This window comes from Oryctolagus cuniculus, chromosome 1, assembly GCF_964237555.1.
Source record: "Oryctolagus cuniculus chromosome 1, mOryCun1.1, whole genome shotgun sequence".
Taxonomy (NCBI): domain Eukaryota; kingdom Metazoa; phylum Chordata; class Mammalia; order Lagomorpha; family Leporidae; genus Oryctolagus; species Oryctolagus cuniculus.
In genome coordinates, this window is record NC_091432.1 from 12897768 (window position 1) to 12918494 (window position 20727).

The 20727-nt window shown below is 45.0% G+C and overlaps 1 protein-coding gene, 2 long non-coding RNA genes, 4 other non-coding genes and 2 pseudogenes across 8 annotated transcripts in view; 7 read left to right on the forward strand and 2 right to left on the reverse strand.

Annotated features, from left to right (window-relative positions):
• The window catches only part of OSBP (oxysterol binding protein), a 42313-nt gene extending 38369 nt beyond the window's left edge, over window positions 1-3944 (forward strand). Inside the window, 2 exon segments of one of the 2 annotated variants that reach the window (NM_001082233.1) lie at window positions 1433-1653; window positions 1743-3278. In NM_001082233.1, coding sequence (NP_001075702.1) covers window positions 1433-1653; window positions 1743-1885 — 364 coding nt within the window. In that variant the 3' untranslated portion in view covers window positions 1886-3278. 2 annotated transcript variants of the gene reach the window in all.
• Window positions 3945-10131: 6187 nt separating this feature from the next.
• LOC138848886 (uncharacterized) lies at window positions 10132-10754 on the reverse strand. The gene is made up of 2 exons (XR_011387020.1): window positions 10681-10754; window positions 10132-10295 (listed from the first exon to the last, which is right to left on the reverse strand). It is a non-coding gene; the product is annotated as an uncharacterized lncRNA (long non-coding RNA).
• A 13-nt stretch (window positions 10755-10767) lies between these two features.
• Window positions 10768-10840, forward strand: TRNAF-GAA (transfer RNA phenylalanine (anticodon GAA)). Its single transcript has one exon. It is a non-coding gene; the product is annotated as a tRNA-Phe (tRNA).
• A 1055-nt stretch (window positions 10841-11895) lies between these two features.
• LOC127487840 (zinc finger CCHC domain-containing protein 10 pseudogene) lies at window positions 11896-12619 on the forward strand (annotated as a pseudogene).
• Window positions 12620-13471: 852 nt separating this feature from the next.
• LOC100354925 (serine/arginine-rich splicing factor 3 pseudogene) lies at window positions 13472-14100 on the forward strand (annotated as a pseudogene).
• A 2537-nt stretch (window positions 14101-16637) lies between these two features.
• On the forward strand, window positions 16638-20372 carry LOC127492997 (uncharacterized). Its single transcript, XR_007922875.2, has 2 exons — window positions 16638-17723; window positions 19377-20372. It is a non-coding gene; the product is annotated as an uncharacterized lncRNA (long non-coding RNA).
• On the forward strand, window positions 17147-17219 carry TRNAK-UUU (transfer RNA lysine (anticodon UUU)). Its single transcript has one exon. It is a non-coding gene; the product is annotated as a tRNA-Lys (tRNA).
• TRNAF-GAA (transfer RNA phenylalanine (anticodon GAA)) lies at window positions 18320-18392 on the forward strand. The gene has a single exon. It is a non-coding gene; the product is annotated as a tRNA-Phe (tRNA).
• On the reverse strand, window positions 19124-19196 carry TRNAK-UUU (transfer RNA lysine (anticodon UUU)). Its single transcript has one exon. It is a non-coding gene; the product is annotated as a tRNA-Lys (tRNA).
• Window positions 20373-20727: the final 355 nt, after the last annotated feature.

Here is a 20727-nt window from a genome sequence, read left to right on the forward strand (position 1 = left end):
GTGTGTGCTGCCCAGATACTATTTTGACCTTGACGGTGGGGCAGTATTGAAGGATTTCTTAGCTGCCTTCCCACTTGTGTGAAGGAGTGAACAAGGGAAACCAGAACCTTTGGAAAGATTACCAGAAAGCTGCCCCTGTATCATTTAACAGCCTTGTCAGAACAAAGTTCAAGGTAATCAAACCATTTCTGCCAAGAAATACCATGCTTTCTAAAAGTCATTTGGGATTGTCATTCAGAAAGATATCTTTTTTTAAAAAAATTTATTTATTTATTTGAAAGTCAGAGTTACACAGAGAGAGGAGAGGCAGAGAGAGAGAGGTCTTCCATCCACTGGTTCACTCCCCAGTTGGCCACAACGGCCTGAGCTGCACCGATCCAAAGCCAGGAGACAGGAGCCAGGAGCTTCTTCCGGGTCTCCCGTGCAGGTGCAGGGCCCAAGGACTTGGGCCATCTTCTACTGCTTTCCCAGGCCATAGCAGAGAGCTGGATGGGAAAGGGAGCAGCCGGACTCAAACCGGTGTCCATATGGGATGTCAACACTGCAGGCAGCAGCTTCACCCACTGTGCCACAGTGCTGGCCCCCAGAAAGATATCTTTTTAGAGTTCAGAGCAATAGTATTCAAAAGCAACTAAAGGAGAGAGGTACCTTCCACCTTTTAATTTAGCAGTAACTTGAAAAGTCGCTGAGACACATGCAGAGGTCATTTACCTCCTGTCATTTTCTAATACATTCAGTCTGTAGTATTAGCCAAGGTTATCCCAGAAAGAAGTTAAAGAGAAAGCAAAGGAAGGAAGGAGGAATGAGGACTTTTCATTTACTAGAATGTTTCATTCTTCCCAATGAGTGTATGTAAATCCACTGAGAGCAATACAAATCCCAAAATATTATTGACTCAGTGATGGTGGCAAGCAGATGGGGAGTGATCCAGTTTGGCTATCTCAATTCGAGTTGTCTGGCGTGATCCTAGATTCTTTGTATTTGTAGAACAACCTGATACAGTCTTTTTTTTGTTTGTTTTGTTTTTGCGACAGGCAGAGTTAGACAGTAAGAGAGAGAGACAGAGAGAAAGGTCTTCCTTTTCCGTTGGTTCACCCCGCAAGTGGCCACTATGGCTGGGTTGTTGTGGCCGGCACACCGCGCTTATCCAAAGCCAGGCACTTCCTCCTGGTCTCCCACGCGGGTGCAGGGCCCAAGGACCTGGGCCATCCTCCACTGCACTCCCGGGCCACAGCAGAGAGCTGGACTGGAAGAGGAGCAACCAGGACAGAATCCAGTGCCCCGACCGGGACTAGAACCCGGGGTTGCAGGCGCCACAAGCAGAGGATTAGCCTAGTGAGCCACGGCGCTGCCCCTGATATAGTCTTGGAAGTATACTTAGATATTTCTCCTTAACTCTGGTCTTTTACCCTTTCTCATTTTTTACTTTTAGGAAGAATGCAGAAAACATGTACTATTTCTCAGAGCTTGCTCTAACTCTGAATGCCTGGGAAGGTGGCACTGCCCCTACGGATAGCCGGTTACGGCCCGACCAGAGACTAATGGAAAATGGGCGCTGGGATGAAGCAAATGCTGAGAAGCAGCGCCTCGAGGAAAAACAAAGACTTTCCAGAAAGAAGAGAGAAGCAGAAGCTATGAAAGCCACAGAAGATGGTAGTGAACTTGCCTTTTACTCTTAGTTCTTGATAATTGGAAAAATGCCAGCTCTAATTTTGTTTTTCTTTTCTCTCATCCCCCTTTAGGCACACCTTATGATCCTTATAAGGCGCTGTGGTTTGAGCGGAAGAAAGACCCTGTTACCAAGGAGTTAACCCATATTTATAGGGGGGAATACTGGGAGTGTAAAGAAAAACAGGACTGGAACTCATGCCCGGACATTTTCTGAAGTGGCAGTAACAGAAATGAAGAGGATCTAACAGAAGAGGACAGAAGATGTGTGGGAAAGCTGGCGTTTGTGACTCTCTTACCAAGTGCTTTCCTCAAGTTTGTCTGTCTTAACCAATCATTTTTTTTTCCAAATCAATCACCAGAAGCAAACACCAGTGGTGGTGATTGGCTGGTTGCCTTAGCTGATCGAAAATGAAATCGACATACTAGATACCTGTGTTTGTAAGGGAGAGGTTTGGTGGCTGAAAAGTGTTATTCCACATCTGCAAAGTCAGGTGTTCTTGACTCTTCTTTCTCCCTCGGCCCCCATTTAAAATGATGTCATTCATCCTCCCTGTAATATCCTGTTTGGCCAAGATCTATATAAGATTATGATTCAGGGGCATTTTGGTGCTGTTCAGAGCAAGAGTTGGTTTTAAAGCAACTTTAAAAAGAAACACATAAGACTTACCTCTGGAGGCATTGCAAATGGTTGCTTTGGAGCTTAGGTATAACATTATGAAATGTATTCACACGGGGGTCATTCTCATGGGATGTCCGTGCATAGAGAGCGGAGGTACTGGACACCTGCAGGAAAGATTGTTTTGTAAGGCTGCAATATTCAGAGTCACATTCTTGGAAGTTTATATCTTCACTGGCATCAGACCTGCCTCTGCTATTCCCCGTCTTTGTCAGCAACTGGAGATGGTGGTTAGTAAAAAGGTTGCATTGTCCTCGCAAAGGCGTTTATCGACTTTCTCAGGCAGAGGACTTCTGAGAATAGGCAGAGTGGAAAAGACTGCTCACCACTTTCGCTTTCCCTGTTCCTCTACATCTCCATCCTTCATTGCCTTTCTAGTTTCTCTTCTCTCCTGGCACAATACCAGTTTGGGTCTGTGCCTGTCCCATTTTCTATACATCAGAATCTGAGAGAAGATATATGGACAAAAGATTTTACCATCTCTCAAGCCCCATGGACTGGAGCCACCTCTGAAATAATGTGTTAAATATCTGTATATTATATATATGTAGAGAAAAATCTAATTTTTGGTTTGATTTTCCTCTTTCCCATTAAGAATCTTGGTTTTTGATATCCCTTATCTCCCTGGGACTCACTCTTGGACTTGTTGATATGGATTGGCACTGCTCTGCTTTTCACCTTTTAGGGGCAGGCAGATTCAAAACCTGAGGAGGATCAAGTCTGGCAGTTAGAACAGGGACCTTGTCCATGGTTTGTATCATGGGGTGCCCACTGCTGTCTAAACTCTGCTTTCCTAATTACCTGATTCTTAAAAATTACATCCTAACCTCTTTCCTGCCTCTTTTCTGTCTTGCGTTAGGAAGAATATGGGTTGAAATTCAGGAGGGTAATTTCCAGTTTAATTCTGCCCTTGTCCAACACACAGGCTAACTCCCAAAAGAACTTTCTTCTTCGGATGCAGGGCTAAAAGTACTGTCTGGCCGAGTAGACAGGAGAACTGCTCCTGCTGGGCCTTGGCTTCCTTCTTTGTTCCGTGTTTGTTTTATGTTTAGAAGTCTAACCCCTGTACAACCCACCCTTGGTTGAGGATCACAAATTGAGGTGCCTTTCTTGTATGCTTTTTGTTAGTGTTTTTTTCTTTTTGTTCCTTAACTGCTGAGCCTCAGCCAGTGTGGATCCTGGGGGAAAATATCATTCCAGAGGAAGCCATCCCTCCAGGGAAGTTGGATTTATGCTGGGTAAATGGGTACTTTTATCCTTCCCCATCAGAGTGACTGCTGGGGGATTTCCTCCTAAGAACCCTGTTCCCAACACAGGCGAGAGCCAGGGAAGCCCATAAAGCTCGGACTTCATCTTGGGCTTTGGGTGGAGTGGAAATTCCCCAGCTAAGTTAAACGTCCCTGCCTTCTCCCTCTTTTCTTTGTCTGCACTACATTTCTGGCTTGATCCCCTATCAGATTCTTGCTAATGGAAGCTGAGTCCTTCAGGTGGAATAAAGTCAAATGAAAACAAAACAAAACTATATATATTTTCAGTTTTTTTGCCTTATTTTTTTTTTCAAAAAAATTTACTAAATTAAATAATTTTTAAAAAGTCATATTGTTTGTCTGATTCACTTCTACTCCTACCAGGCAGAAAATGTTGGTGAGGAAGGGAAGAAGAACTGGTCCGATGGAGCTTTGTTAAGCTTAGGAGTCTGGGTGCCCAGGAATGATGGTCTTCAAGACAAACTGAAAGGAAAGCTGATGTTCCAACTGTTGAACACCACTCCTTGGGCCCATGAGCAGAAGAGTAACTTTAGAAGCCTGTTGGTATAGGGGAATAGTTGCTAGTGTTTTTGATACTGAGCCTGCTTCACTTCAAAATTAGAAGTTTTTAGGGCTGCTATTGTGTAGCTGGTAGAACTGCCGCCTGTGACTCTGGCATCCCCCTTTTCCAGTCCAGCTCCCTGCTAATGCACCTGGAAAGGCAGAGGAAGATGGCACAAGTGCTTGGGCCCCTGTTCCCATATGGGAGACGTGGAGGAAGGTCCTGGCTCCTGGCTGCATTCTGGCCGTTGCGGCCATTTGGGAAGTGAACCAGTGGGTGGACGACCTCCCTCTCTCTGTCTCTCCCTCCCTCTCCCTATAACTCTCCCTTTCAAAATAAATTAATCTTAAAAAGAGTAAATAGGGGCAGTGCTGTGGCATAGTAGACTAAGCCTCTGCCTGTGTTGTTGGCATCCCATATAGGCGCTAGTTTGTGTCCTGGCTACTCCTGTTTCAATCCAGCTCTCTGTGGCCTCGGAAAGCACTGGAAGATAGCCAAGTGCTCGGGGCCCTGCACCCATGTATGAGACCCAGATGAAGCTCTTGGCTCCTGGCTCGCTCCTGGCTCGCTCCTGGCTCCTAGCTCCTGTCTCCTGGCTCAGCTCTGACCGTTGCAGCCATTTTGGGAGTGAACCAGCAGTTGGAAGACCTTTCTCTGTCTTTCCCTCTCAGTAACTCTGCCTCTCAAATAAATAAAATTTAAATAAATAAATAAAAAATTTTATAGAATTTACTTTCTCTTGCTCACTTAGATTCTGAGTTTATTCAGTTTTTCATGTAGGAATTCACAATTTTCTTTTTTTTTTTTTTTTTTTTTTTTTTTATAGGCAGAGTGGACAGTGAGAGAGAGAGACAGAGAGAGAAAGGTCTTCCTTTGCCGTTGGTTCACCCTCCAATGGCCGCCGCTGCAGCCGGCGCACCGCGCTGATCCGATGGCAGGAGCCAGGATCCAGGTGCTTTTCCTGGTCTCCCATGGGGTGCAGGGCCCAAGCACCTGGGCCATCCTCCACTGCACTCCCTGGCCATAGCAGAGAGCTGGCCTGGAAGAGGGGCAACCGGGACAGAATCCGGCGCCCCGACCGGGACTAGAACCCGGTGTGCCGGCGCCGCAAGGTGGAGGATTAGCCTATTGAGCCACGGCGCCGGCTCAGGAATTCACAATTTTCAACATTTTAAAAATTTTTCTCATTTTCTAAATATACTTTTTAAAACATTTAAAAATATTTAACAATAATTGTATATATTTATGGAGTACAGTGGGACATTTCAACCCTTATAAACAATGTGTACTGATCAAATCAGGATAATGTTTCCCTCTCTTGGTTGTTACATGTAATTGGAGCCTTGGAGCCTCTGTCTTCTGTTTGCTCAGAAAATACAGGTTATTGTTGACTGCAGTCACCCCACTGTGCTCTAATAATGTGCTGGAACACAGGGAGCTTAAGTCCAGTCTGTGATTTGGTGCCCATTATCCAACCTCCCTTATCTCCACCTCCACCCTGAGATTCAAATTTTTTATTCTGTTTTTTGAAAATAAGTGATTGACTTTTTAAAGGTTTACTTATTTATTTGAAAGTCAGAGTTCTGCTGGGTCACTCCGGGCTGCAAACATTTGGGCCATCTTCCTCTGCTTTTCCCAGGCCACTAGCAGGGAGCTAGTGGAGCAGCCGGGACACAGGGTAGAGCCCATGTAGCTCCAGCAATTGGCTTTTGATTTGAGGAGCTTTGTGAGAAAGAGAAAGACAATGAGCATACTTGTTTAGGTTTTCTCTGTAAAATTCAGGTTCAGGGAGATCCTGGGATGGGGAAAGTAACCAAGAGGCCCCAAGAACAAGTACAATTCCTGCCATGGGAGGGAACTCACTGAGCATCTGCTGTGTGTTCGTGCTGGGAGGCAGCATTCTCCTGCTTACACATAAACAATTTTAAGAGGAAAATGTAACCGTTACTATTTTGAAAATAAAACCTAATTTAAATAAATTCTCTCAAGGTCGAATAGCTGGTTACTAACAATATTGGAATTCAAAACTTGATTTGTTGACCTCAGAGTCCGTGACCTCTCACTCTGTGCTCTGGGAGAAATTGGGCTGGAAGGCAGCTGGTGGTTGTGTCCTCTGCGGGATTATAAGCCAGGATGTGGAAAGGCACGTTTCTCTCTCCAGAGGTTAACATGGGCAGTGTCAGTTCTTTTGAGGCTGTACTTGAAGAAAGAATCAAGAAGCATCCTTGAATTCAGCCTCCAGGCCACTTGACTTCTCAAGGCTCTCGGTTCCACAACATTAGCTGTTTTGTCAGGGAATATTTTTCTAGCATGGTTGTCAAGAAGGCCACTTATCTGTTTAACCCATTTGCCTGCTTCCCGTTGCTGTCTTTGATGTTAAGTTTCAGCTGAGGTTTTTATCTGGCAAGCTAAAAAGCACAGCAGTGCAATTTGCCCCCTTGGCATATAATTTCCTGCATTGGGAGCAGTCAGATGTCACTGAAATGTTTAATGATCCTTCCTTGGTTCCTATAATATGGCAGGAAGGGTAGGAACATAGATCCTACGTGATCTACCAAGCCTGATCATGATTCAAAGTTTTGACTTATAAAATTATAAATTATTACACCTAGAAGAGAAGAAGAAAAATAATAAATACACTTGTCAGGGATCTCTGAAGTCCCACAGAAGTGTTAAGCTTGTCCTGCACATTTCGAGAGTCCACTCTACTTTGAGCAAGATAACAGGACCAACCTGCAGTTCAGTCCTAAAAGGAGGTGTAGAAACATCTTTGATATTTGATATTTTGTATTTGATATACAACCATAGTTGTATACCCTGCAAAACTCTTAAGATTGTTGCCAAAATTTAAAGCTTGCCATTCGCAACAACATGGAAGCAACTGGGGGTCGTTCTGTCAAGTGAAATAAGCCGAGTCTTAAAACAGAATGATCTAGAAGTGTAATGATGGTTACCAGAGTAAGGAGGAAAGACGAAGGCTGGTGAAAGGTTGACTGGAATAAGATCTGGGGTTCTAAAGCACAAGTAGTGTGACTACAGATAATGTATGTATTTCTCTATTTGAAAAACCTAAAAGAGAGGACTCTGAATACTTTCACCATGAAGAAATGTTAAATGTTTGAGAAGATATATTTACCCTGACTGGACATTATGTATATACATGTTTGAAACAGCACATGGTACCCCATAAATATGTACAATTTTTGTATGTTAAAAATATTTGTAATCAATTAAACTTTTTTTTTTTTAATTTACAGTTTGCCTCTAAAAGCTTTAACCCTTTTGCCCAGGACTCTGCCCTATCCAGTGGGAAGCGTTCCAAGCTTTTCGTGGCTTTTCCTTCCGCAGCTCGTAAAGCAGTCTGTGGTTATACTGTTAGACTTTCCTCCCTATTCTTTTCAAGTACCATCTCCCTTGGTTCACATAGATCCCTTGTGAAAGGAGGCAGGGTGACCAAGTGAGATGTCTGAAAAAGCAAGAAACCAAAGAGTTCAGGATCTCCCATAAACAGTCTTGCAGAGGGCACAGCCTCTGAGTTTGACCAGGTGGTTTTATTTATTTTTATAACTTAACCTGTTTTCAATTATTTGAAAGGAAGAGCAACAGAGATCTTCCATCCATTGGTTCTCTCCTCAAATGCCCATAACATACAGGGCTGGGCCAGGCTAAAGCCAGGGGCCTGTATCTCACATGTGGGAGTGACCCAAGTGCTTGAGCTGTCACCTACAGCCTCCCAGGTGTGCAGCAGCAGGAAGCTGGATCCAAAAAGGACACAGGCCTTGAGCTCGGGACTCCTATGTGGAGTAGGGGCATCCCAAGCACCCTGCCCCGATCAGGTGACTTTTGAGGTTACTAAAGAACTAGTTGGTCCTGAGATAAGGCTAGAAATGTTTTCATTCACTCATTCTTCATTCATTCCACATTGACCCAGCCTATTACTGTAACATCCGTTGGTAAGGTCTACTTTGATAAATGATGTAAAAGCACTGGAGGGAGCCACCTATCCTGTAGGGAATGGATAGAGAGGTGAGAAAGACACATCAAGGGAAGGCTGCTAGAATTAGAAAAATGTATGTTAGCTGCAATGCGCAGGTTAAATAAGGGTTAGGAGAACCATAACGTAATGAAACACTGCAGGGACCATGAATCTGCATGGGTGGCTGGAGTTCAGGGTCAAGAACTCCCGAGATATGGTACTGGAGAGTTAAGACCCACACTATGGAAGGTTTTATATACCATGAAGAAAAGTCATGGGTTTCCACAGTGTCTTGGCTTTCCATTCCTGAAATACTCTCATGGGCATTATTTTCAGCTACAGAGCCAGTGAAGGATTTTTAAGTAGGATAGCGGGCTCCAGCATGGAAAATGATGAATAGGTAGGAAGGCCAATTAAGAGGTTGGAGAGGAAGTGAAGATGATAAGTAGAGGGATTCCAGAAATACTTGAAGTAGAATGAGCAGCACTTGGGTATCATTTTGGATGGGGAGCAGAGAGAGGCAGCAATTCCTATTTTTCTGACTTAGGAAACTTACAAGGTGGTGGTGACATACACACATTTGGAAGGAAAGACAGGTTCATTTTTAGACAAGCTTTGAAGTGCTTGTGGGGAGATCAAGAGAGCAATTTTTAACATGGATCCTGTACTTAACTGTTACATATGTGAAGGAGCAACGGCTTGGGGGGGCTGAAACAAACCACACACTCAAATCACGTGGTCAACTTAAAGACTGTATAATACCCGGATCCTATCTACAGAACTTCTAATTTGAGTAAGGACTAGATCTAGCGCAATTACACACCTAATACAAATAAGAAGGAACTCACTCGCCCAAGATGACAGGAAAGTGAGATGGGGATTTAAATCTACTTTGTCATCAATACACCAAACCTAGGGAAAGCCTGCACTACTGTAGTATTTTCCATGGCATAATTGATTACTCTAAACTTAACGGCTTAAAGCCATTAGATTTAAGTAATTAGCGCACAGTTCTGTAGGTGGTATGTCTCACAAGAGGTGGCTGGCTTCTGTGCTCAGGGTATCAAAATGGAAGTCACAGTGTGGGGTTGAGTTCTCAGCAGGAGGCGCGAGGGCGCGAGGGGAAAATCTGTTTCCAAGCTCATTGTTGATGGTACTATTCAGTTGCTTGTAGCTGCAGAACTGAGCACCAATTTCCTTGTGAGCTGTTAGCTGGGAGGCACTGTCAGCCCCTCAAGGTTCCCCACATTCTTTGCCCATCTTCAAGCCAGCAAAGGAGCATTGCATTCTTGTGTTTAGAATCTCTGACTTCTGCAACCTTTGGAGAGAATCTTTTGTTTAGGTCAGGCCCACCTAGATAACCACATGTTTTAGTCAGCTGTGCTGTGAAATATAACCTAATCACAGAAGTGAGATCCATCACATTGACAGACCCAGGGATTATACAGGGCATTTGGGGGGCTGGAGGGTGTCTTTGGGGCCATTTCAGGATTTTTCCTACTACAACCAACTAGGGAAAGAAAAACTGAAGTTGAAACTCAATGAATGATAAGCTCTGGACTCTGAAAAACCTTGAAGCTAGCTTAGGTGTGACAACCTAATACTTTCAATTTTAGAAGCACCCTCTCCTTACTCTCTCTTGAGAAGGTCAATCTGGAATCACCTTCATTTAAGGTCTATTGTATATGAATTCACACTAAGGTCATCTTCTCAAGTTACAACAAGCCTATGTTATCTCCCAACTTATGACTCAAGTAAAGATGAAGCATTGCATTATTCTATGCAACAGCCTTATGGAGCTCATTTGAAGCACTTTAGCTTTTAAGTAAATGAATGCGAGAAATGCAAAATGCAGAGGTGGAACACATCAGCATACTAGGGATATTATTAAACCACAACTTGCTCCTTAGAGTTTGAGAGAGGCCTGAGACAATCCCAATTTTTGACTACATATATATATATGTATATATGAAAAAAATTCTCCAAGATATAACTATACAGATTGAGGTACATCTTTAATACCAGGTTTAGCAAATCAACGCTTTAAACAAATACAGTGACTCTATGCATACCTCATGTAAAGGTAGCATTCAAAGTCTACCTTGAAGCCTTTACCCATGGCCTTCTTCCCACTTCTATGCACTTCTGGAGTCCCTGATATATCTGCAAAAAAAAAAAAAAAAAAAAAAAAATCATATCTTTTGACCTTGCAAAATCTTCCTTCACATAAGAAAACAAATAAACACACAAAAAATATTAATTTCACTACTGTCTTGAATAATAAAATTTAGAAGAAAAAAATGAAAATGTATGTCCTTAGGAGTTTGATTACATGGATTGTGTTATATCCATACAATCCAATGCTGTGCATGGATTAAAAACATGAAATAGGCATGTAAAACCACCATGAGAAACATCCCTGACCTTTTTAAATGAGAAAGGCAAATTGCTAGCAATAAGGAAAAAAAATCTAAGAAAAGTGGGTGTTATGTCTAGCTTATACATCAGGACCTTGCATTATTACCTTTAATATTTGTAAAATGCTTACCTTCAAATGAACTTGTCTTTTACCGTGGAACAAACTAGTTCCTTATAATTATGTGGAGGAGAAAAAAAAAAGGTGATACTATGAGCAGCCGAAATAGCTCAGTTGGGAGAGCGTTAGACTGAAGATCTAAAGGTCCCTGGTTCGATCCCGGGTTTCGGCAATGGTTTTAGACAGCTGTCATCAGTGTAACACAATAAAACTGAGGTTACCTGGAACTCTAGGTTGCCCCCTGATGGACATCCTCCTTGCTTCCAAAAATACTCCTTCTGCTTACTTCCTGAGAAGGAGAAACCTTGAAACCAAGAAGGAAGGGATTTGCCTGAGTTCGAAGTCACTGTCTCAATCTTAATTTTGCGTCTGAGTCCTCCAGTGCAGCTCCTTCCTGCCTTCTCCGTCCCAGGCAGCTTCAGAGCCTGGAACTGGTGTCCAAGGGTCAGAGTGGTGGGCTCACAGGGGTCTGTTCGCAGAGGGGTCTGTCCCCGCTGAGCGGGAAGGCCACAGCCCCAGCCTCCTCTTGGAAGCATCTGGCGCCCCGGTTTTATCCAGCTGGTTTAGCGATAAGAGGGACCCTAGGATAGCTCTTGGTTTTGGAGTTGGGGGCCACAAGCCCCAACTAGGGTTGTCCAATCAAATTACAGGGTGCCAAATTAAATTTGAATTTCAGAGGAAAAAACTACTTTTTAGACAAGTATGTCCCAAATACTTTGTATGCATGGAGCAAAGCACACTTAATTGTTTCTATGAAACTCTGGATTTAACTAGGTGCCCTGTATTTTTATTTGGCAAATCACAAGTCCCTAGTTTTATTTTAAACATTTATTTATCTATTTGAAAGGAAGTGCGACAGAGAGCAAGGAGAGAGATCTCGCATCTTCTGGCTCACTCCCCTACTGGCAGCGATAGCCATGTCCCTGCCAGGCTGAAGCTGGAAGCCAGGAATTCTATGCTGGTATTCCACATAGGTGGCAGGGGCTCAAGTACTTCGGCTACCTTCTGCTGATTTTCCAGGTGCATTAGCAGGACGCTAGATGGGAAATGGAGTAGCCAGGACTGGAACTGCGCTGTGATATGGCACAACGTGGGCCCTGTAAGCCACTACTGCACAACGTATCTCTTTGAACTTGATGGAGCCCAGCGGAGATACTCAGCGCTCTGATCCTCAGCATCTCACAGGTTACAAATTAGCACCCAGCCCCTAATTTGTTCCCAGCACCAATGGACAAGTCCATGGCAGAAAGCACAGGGAAGCAGCCCAGCAATCAGCCTTCCCACCAGTCCCCAGGCCTCCAGAGTTGGTGGTGCTAGTTTGGGAGGGGTGGAGGACTGAGGAATCCAGAGGTTCCAGGTTGGATCAGAACACACACACACATACACACACCCCTTGTTAAGATGATGAGCTATTTAGAGCCCGAAGACAAGCTAAAACAAATAAACACTGTGTAAGATGTCAGAAATGTTTGGAATTTGGACATTGGACTTAGCAATGCACAGGAAAAGGGAAAATCCCTACACCGCCCTTCAAGAACTGCAGAACTAAAGAAAGTTTTAAAAGAAAGCAGTATTACAACAAAGCGTTGGAGAAACTAATGTAGAAGGAAAGACCCAGTGAAAAGGGTGTGAGAGTGACCACGTCCAGGAGCAAGAGCAGGGACAGTCAGCCCATGATTCTCCAGCAGACGGCAAGGAAGCACCTGCTTCTTCCTCAGAGGACAGCAGTGCCCACTACAGCTCAGCATCTGTAGTCCCCGCGACAAACTCTTCCTCCTCCTGTGACTCAGAGGTGGCTCCCAGCTTCTCCAGCAGCAGTAGCCCCAGCATAGACAGCCGCTCCGAGGACGAACCACCGAGGAGGAGAAAGAAACAGAACTGCTCCATCATGATAGAACCATGGACTGAAGATGCTGATGTTATTCTCAAAGGGGAGTTCAGAGGATATTAATGTCAGATTGAATAACTGGTCAGCATTTCTAGACTTCAAACATTTCCAAATGTTTTAACTGTAAGAGTATAAGGAGGATGAATAACGGGTTATATCATTACCCGACTTCTTTAAGGGTGAATCTTGTTTTTCTTTTGCATCTTGAAAATATATCTCCAGAACATAAAGCTGAAATCAAGTAAATCTGTTTCTGCGATGAAGCATTTTTTTCTATGAAATTAAAGCCATAGTTTATTATGTTAATGGTCTATATCAGAAACATTGTCAGGATAATGCCTCACAATATCTGGCAACAAATCTTCAATGCATTTCTCTGCATGTTCTTCTGTAAGATTTAATTCATTTTTATGATAAGTTGAGGAGTTTTCCTCCTGTTAATAAGAGCACCCTATTTTTACATTTAGGAAAAAAAAAGGCCGTGAACCATGCTTCTCTAGGTAATTCAATGAACAGCACAGGTCTGGGGGCCTTCTTTTAGGTACCCAGCTGGACCATGAGGAGAGAGGAATGAGATCCAGTTCTCACATTCTAAGAACATGCAGTGTCGCAAAAGGCAAAACATAGACCTACAGTCTATCACCTCCTGATGCCTTTTCCCCTTCCTATTTATCTGGATCAAGTGCCAGCTGACAAGGGCCTGCATTCCGCTTAGTGTTCAGCTCCTGAATGGAAAGATGTAGTCTGGTAAGGCACTGTTGACGATCCAATGATGATCAAAAGAAAGGAGATCACAGTGGTGGTGTTATATATTGGGGTGTCCAAACCTTGCATTATGTCTGTACATACGATGGTTAATTTATCTGTGAATCTGGGGAGTGTGGGGTCCATAGTTGTTTCATCAAACACCAGTCAAAATGCTACTGTGCAGGTACTCCTTAAATATGCTTAACAGGCCATTTCGTGAACACCAGGTGTGAGGGAATACCTGTGGTAGCCAGGCCAGAGAGAACAGGATGATTCATGGGAGCATGTGGAGTTGACCCTTGCATTTCTAATGGAAATGTATCATGACTCTTATCCTTTGGACTGCAAGGTTTATGTAGGTAATCTCGGAAACAATGGCAACTAGACTGAATTGGAAGCAGCCTTTGGCTATCACGGATCACTCTGAAGTGTGTAGGATGCGAGGAACGCTTTTGGCTTCACTTTTGTTGAATTTGAAAATCCACGACGGGTTGAGAGCTAGGTGGAAGAATGCTGTGGGGCTGCCATGGAAGAGTGGAACTGTGGAATGGTGAGAAAAGGAGTGAAAATCGTGGCTCTCCTCCTTCTTGGGGTTATTGCCTTTGAGATGATTATCTTAGGAGGAGGCCTCCACATCAACGCAGATCTCCAAGCAGAAGAAGCTCCTCTCAAAGCTGGAGCAGGCCCCTTTCCAGAGCCAGGAGGACACAAAGATCGCCGTCTCCGGAGAGAAATCAAAAGCTGTCCAACCCTTCTCCAGGTCTTGTAGCCCATCTAGGTCAAATGAAAGAAAATAGATCAGCTTGCAAGGGAAGTGGTATAGAGGAAATAACTTCATTTGATAGGAGTATGTATGGAAAATTCAAGTTTCGTTTGAGACTTCTCAGGCTTGGTGCATTTTCAAGATATTTCGCCTGTTCAAATTTGTCTCTTGGAATAGAATGACACACAAAAAGATCTGATTCTCTATGGATTGAAATGGATCATATGAGGCATGTAATACCAAGAATTGTTACTTTACAATGTTCCCCTAAGCAAGATTGCATTTGCATTTGAATTTCAGTCTTGCATAGACTGATAATCTCTAAATCCTGCCCAGCTACATAAATCATATTGTTTTAATATTGTAGAAACAACTCTGTCAAAAATTGAACTAAGATGTACTTTTTTCATAACCTGGTATGTAGTACACAGCCAGGATGAACAAGCAGTCTTCAAAGGCTGCTATGATGCAAGCCAGCAGAGAAAAATAAAAGCAGCACTGTTAAACTAGATTAGAGATTTTTAAAAAACCCAGGTAGTCTTATCATGGGCAGAGGTTTCTAGTTGGTATAGAATCCGGTAAGTTTCTGGAAAGTTCATCTTCACTTAGTTCGTACATTTCTTATGTGATTGCAATATAGGATACAAAGCTGTTGATAACTGTCTCTATTGGGAAATTTGAGATTTCAAAAAATACCAATAGTCCTGCCAGTTTAAGGGCTACATGTAGAGTTGAACTTTGGTTCTGTTTCTCTGGGAAACCCTGACAGCATGTTTTACTCTTGATCTTAACTACAAGGCCAAGAAGCAATGAGGACAGGCTTCACAAAGGTACTTACATGCAGGTAAGGCACAACTGAGAATGTTACTACTGCTTTGAGCAAAGGCCAACACCCCTGGGACTATAACGGTAGGACTCACCTCCTAAGAAAGGGTGGGTCTTTGCCCTGAAAGATCAAACCCTGCCCAATTTCCAGCTGGAGGAGGAAGGGGGAAATCCCTGTGAGCAGTATTTGGAATACAAGCAAGAAGCTCAGAGAATCAGGCCGGGTGTCCTCCATGGAAGCTGGCTTCTGGCAGGCCTGTGCACCCTTGCTCACGGTGTTACTCTGCCTGCCTTTTTCCTCTGTTACCGAAGTTCTTGCACATTCCTCTGTTAAAGCATTGACTAAGTGAGTCTCCACTGTTTGCAGCCTGTATATGCGCCGGGCCAACAGTAAATACATCCTGGGGCCAGGGTGACATCAGGTGAGATGGGAAAGAGGAGAAATGGTGTTGGCCCCAGGGAGCCACGCAGAGAAGAGGGAATGTACACTGCCTTCTCAGAGGTGTGAGGAGTAAGAGACTGTGCCGCTCTAGCACCAGAGTTATTTTGAGCTGAAGACAGTTAAGAAGCAGGTACAAAAAATGCTCTCTACCCTCCCCCTACTTACCCAAAAACAGGGCAGACGTACAAAAGCATCCCTCTCCCTTCTCTACCAGGAAGGACAAAGGCTGACGACCAACGATGACACTAGATCCTTATCGGCTCGGAGACGGCAGCACAGGAATCGATATAACAAACTTGACCAGTCTTTATCTACTATTGATTTCCCATATATTTACTTTCCCACAGTTTGCTACCCCTGGAGACTCAAGGTCCTTTTGCTTTGTCTTGTCACTTGTCCAAAAAACGTATTGTTCTCTGTTGAAGATGTGATATAAACCAGAATTCTGAACCACCTCTTTGAGACGTACTCATTCCCTGGGCATGTCCCATGTATCCACCCAATGCACACGTTAATCCACCTCTGTGTGTTTTTCTCTTGTGATTCCTTTTTTTTTTTTTTTTTTTTTTTTGTCACAGGAGTGTCAGCTAAGAACTCAGAAGGGTCGAGGAAAAATTGTATTTCCTCTACAAAGATTGGGATTAAAAGAGATGGAAGGAATTGAGGGATGTGACAGCACATGCCAAGGCCCCCAGGACTGAGAGGGTGCGGCGGGATCTGTGATATGAAAATAGTGGGGGAAACATTGCAGCTGAAGCAAGACAAAAGGCGTTCCTCCACATCTATCCGCTCTGCTAAAATTGCGAATGGGGTTCCACGCAGGGCAGCGGGTTCAGCGGCTTCCACTTGTTCGGAGTACAAACCTTTCCCCGGGCGTTTCGAAGGGCTGACGACGGGCTCTTCAGCAGCCATCCCCAAGGTGGACTTGACCGTGAAACCTCCTCACCGGCTGACTGCAGTTCAGCGTGCGGCTCATCACAACAGAGGGCTGCACGTTGCTTCAGTCTTTCAGCCATAATTTGACGTTCGGAGGACTAGAAGTACAGACATACGACGATTTTCGCCTAAATGGTGTGATCCTTTGAAACCGTGTCTTTGGTTTTAGTCACACAACTGAAAGCACGAAAGGGGAATGGTTTTTAAAGCTCCTAATTTTTACGACTATTACCATTCAAAGCGTCCTACGCCTTTACGAAAGGAAGAAAAAAAAAAAAAAAAAAAAAAGCCAAGGTTGTGGGGCTGAGGTGAGACGGCGGCGGGCTGGCGGCGGGCGGCCGGGGCGGCAGCTGCGCGTGCGCAGAGCCGGGCGGGCCGGGGCCGGCGTCGGCCGCCGCTTCTGGCCGGAGCGCAGGCCCTGTCTTCGGAGCGAGACCGCGTCCCCCGTGTCTTTGAGCTGGCCACTTGGGATGGGGACGGGGAACTGCGAAGTGATGTCCTTTCGGAAGAAGCGGAGGCCCGTGAACCCTGAACTTTGGCCCCTGACCCGGGGCGCTTTGGTTTAGGGCAGAGAAACTCCCACGTCGGCGCTTCCTCCCCACTCCGCGCAGGCTTGCAGAACCCGGCGGTTCACGTGAGCTAAAGGATCTCCAAATCAACAAGGAACGGGCCTTACTGTATTTGGCTGCCAAGGAACAACCTCACTTCCCTCCCTCCTCACGCCCCGCTTCGCTTGCTCCTCGGCCCCGCGGAATTTAACGCTGGGGTTGGCCTGCAACACGCAGGAGACAGCCAGGAACTCTGCGGCATAGTCCTTTAATGCTAGGAAACGCACCACGCACAGTCTTCAGTCTTTAACGCGAGCTCAGCGTTGTGAGCCCGGATAGCTCAGTCGGTAGAGCATCAGACTTTTAATCTGAGGGTCCAGGGTTCAAGTCCCTGTTCGGGCGCGTTCCTTTTTTTTCATCCTTTGGGAAAAAAAAAAAAAAAAAAGACACCAAAAACATGCGAACTAGTTTTACTAATAAAAATCCTGGAGTGTGTATGTTGCGGTCTCCAACCGCTCCCAATCCGGGTCCTCCACAGGGGAAAGCACACATGGGCGTTTGGAAAGTGCCATTCCATTCTCTGCGCAGACCTGGGTTGATTGTGCAATGGGAAGCGGACGTGCCCTCCGGGAGTTTGGTAGCCCCTCCTTTATGGATCCGCTGCTTCTCCCGCTGACTTTCCTTGGGTGTCCTGCTAGGTGCCTGAGGAATGGGTCCTGCAGCTTCACCACCCCTCCACGCTCCTTATCTGCCAAGAAGGTTTTGGTGCACTCTGAAACAGGAAGAGGGGAAGAGACCAGGTGCATCCCTGGCTTAGCTGAGCTGACCCCGGCGTCCTCTCTGACAGCCTGGGAACGTGGCCTGAAGGAGCCAGCGCTCTCTCAGCGCAGGGACCCCCGAGCCCTGGTAGGCGGGGAAGGACCAAGAGGGACCCCCCCCACCCCACCCCAGTCTTCCCTCCTGCCCTGTTCCAGTTCATCCCCTGTCCGCTCATCTTTTTCACCCTTTGGTGACAGTGACAGACAAAATCCATTGAGTCTGTCTCGACCACCACCTTTGGCCTCCGGTGGGAGCCTCTGGGTAGTTTTGGTTCAGTTCTGGATGCTTGGAGGGTGGTGGTGGATTGGTTCATTGAAAAGTTTTATCCACCCTAGGGCAGGCAAGGGATGGGACTTGGGTGCTGCCGAGCTGATCAAGTGCTAGGCACACAGTAGGTTCTTGGTTAAGGGGCTCTTATTCTTTTTATGGCCCTGGGAACAGAGAGAGAAAACATTAGGAAGACCAAAAAAAAAAAAAAAAAAAAAAAAGGTTGTCTGAGACAAAGCAGAATGGGAAAGTTTCGTCATAGGACACAAATTAATTTTCTTATTGCTTTGGAATCCTCAGTGCTAAAAATAAACTGCTGGAATGGTAATATTAGGAATTAAATGGGAAGAACAAAGGAAAATTGAATTTTTCTTTTTCAATTTCCCTTTAACAGGGTGGGGTAGGTACTTGCGTTTGCCGAAATAGCTCAGTTGGGAGAGCGTTAGACTGAAGATCTAAAGGTCCCTGGTTCAATCCCGGGTTTCGGCAAGACTTTTATTGCCACTGAAACCTACTTACTCCCAGTTGCTTTGCACATTTGTACCTGTGGCACACACAGAAACAGCACTAATCCGTGTCTCTAACAAAAGAATCAACATGGTATTGTAAGAATGCAGAGGTTAGGCCTATTAGAGACACTGGAAATCATAGAATGCTCTGTGTTGTGTTCATATTATGGAGGTGGCAACACGTGGCAAAAGGTTGCCTGTTGTGGTGGCTAACAGGTCCACTTCATGGGTGGAAGGTCACCGTCAACTCACTGTGGCTGCAAATTTCTCATCTGGGACAAACGTGAAGTCAGTCTTCAAACATGCTTGTCTTACAGCAAGACTCGCAAGGCAGGGTCGCCAGCGCGTTTGGATTGGCCTGAACCACGTGTCTTCCTCTGAATTATTTCTTAGAACCTCAGTTTCCTCATGGAGAGTTTACTAAAACTGCCTGAAGACATTGTTTAGTGCAGAACTGCCGAGAATATTCTTGAACGCAGGTATAGTTTTCTTGGCTACGTGTTTGCTGGTGTTTTGAATATTAAAGAATACATGTTAGTGTTAGGAAAAAACTCATCTGAGGATAAAATAATGTATGACTATGAAGGTTGGAAAAGAAAGCCTGAGGTGCCACCTTCCCACACATTTTGCTTTCGGCAAAACCCCCACCAATTCTCCTTCCAGTTGGTCAAACCCACTCCTTCAACAAATTTGTTTTAGTTTAAAATAACACGCCCGAACAGGGACTTGAACCCTGGACCCTCAGATTAAAAGTCTGATGCTCTACCGACTGAGCTATCCGGGCTCTTAAGGAAAACTTTGACCATAGGCTATCCACAGTAAAATAGCCAAGTGGCCTCCGTCTTTATTGGATCAAAATCCCAGAGTCTTTTGGCTGTTTCTCTGACAGGTGAACCTGCAAAAGCGAGGTGGAGCCTGCACGTGGTGAAACCGAATCTTTAATTCTCCCTTTCTCCTTTCACAGATAGACCACAAAGACCAGAAAGCACAACTGCTTGTTTGACCTAAGTTCCTAAGAGGAAGGTCCCGGGTCTAGGGCATTCGTGGCGCGTGGAGCCTGAAGCGTCCTGTGGGCTGAGTGATGAATGATGAGGTTTCCCATCACGAGTCGATGGGCATTTGTTGAGTGCACACCGCCTACAGCTAAGCAGGCTCGAGAGGGTGCAGAGCCCCGCTGCTGAGAGTCGGCCGAGCCTCCCAATGGGTGATGGCGACCGGTGCCGGAGAGAACCTGACAGAGGGAACCGCGAATGGGAAGTGACATTTCTTACTTTGTTAGGGAGTCTGACCACGTCCCAGAAGCTCCCATCGAAAGATCTGGAACAGGCTGGATTTTATCTTCAGAGCCCTATGACCTTGGCATTGGACTTGGCATAGCTGTGTCCTGGATGTACTTAATGAGCCGATTTTGGAATTCATTTTGCTGCTTTATCACTTCGTTGTCCTGTCATTCTTTGGGGTATTGATAAGAGGCCTTGAAAGTGAGTGAGGTGAGAGGTGGAGTCTTGCACTCGTCTCATCTCTCCTAGGAGTCCTAGGAGAGTCCTAGGAGTGACTCCACTGTGCGAGGGAACTGCCAGGTTTGTACTTTGGCAGGCAGAATGCATCGGGAGAGCAATAGGCAAAGATTAAAAAATAATCATGGAGCGACGATCTATGTTGTGTCAAGTGAAAAGGACCCAAAGTGCCAAACAATATGTGTCCTATAATATTTGTGAAGAAATTAGTGTGTGTTTATGTGAATCCCCTCTCCTTTAATTGGAATACATGCATGCGTTTTTAATTATTTAGTTATATATCTGTGGCTTGCGTACATGTAGAAGGATCTGTAGGATAGGAAACAATGGACCAGGATTGCTACCCTTGATGATGAGGTATGACAAGAATTCCCCTCGTCTCCTTTGTGTGGGTTTTCAAAAACAAGCGTGTAGTACTCTAGTAATAAAATAAGTGAACAAAATGTCATCCATTCAGTTAATTGACGCTTCTGGAATCGCATGTGTGGTTCTGTCGACCAACGCTGCTGGATGCTGTGTTTTCTAAAGATCGTCAGAGAAGGTGACAAGCTCAAAGTTCCTTCTGAGTCGGGAGTGGGGGAGAGGGGAATGCCCTCCTTGCCCTGTTGTTTTGGGGGGTGGTTGTTGGTGCTGAAAAAATCCCGAATGTATTGGATCATTTTCCCAAAGGAAGACATAGGTCCCTAAGCATCCCCTGGTAAGCCTCGATTCCACGAAGAAAACTAAAACCAAACCCCTGGGAGGGAGCTGCCAGTGTCAGGAGCAGTTAGGAGCCTTTGGCCTGCGGCTCTTCAGGCT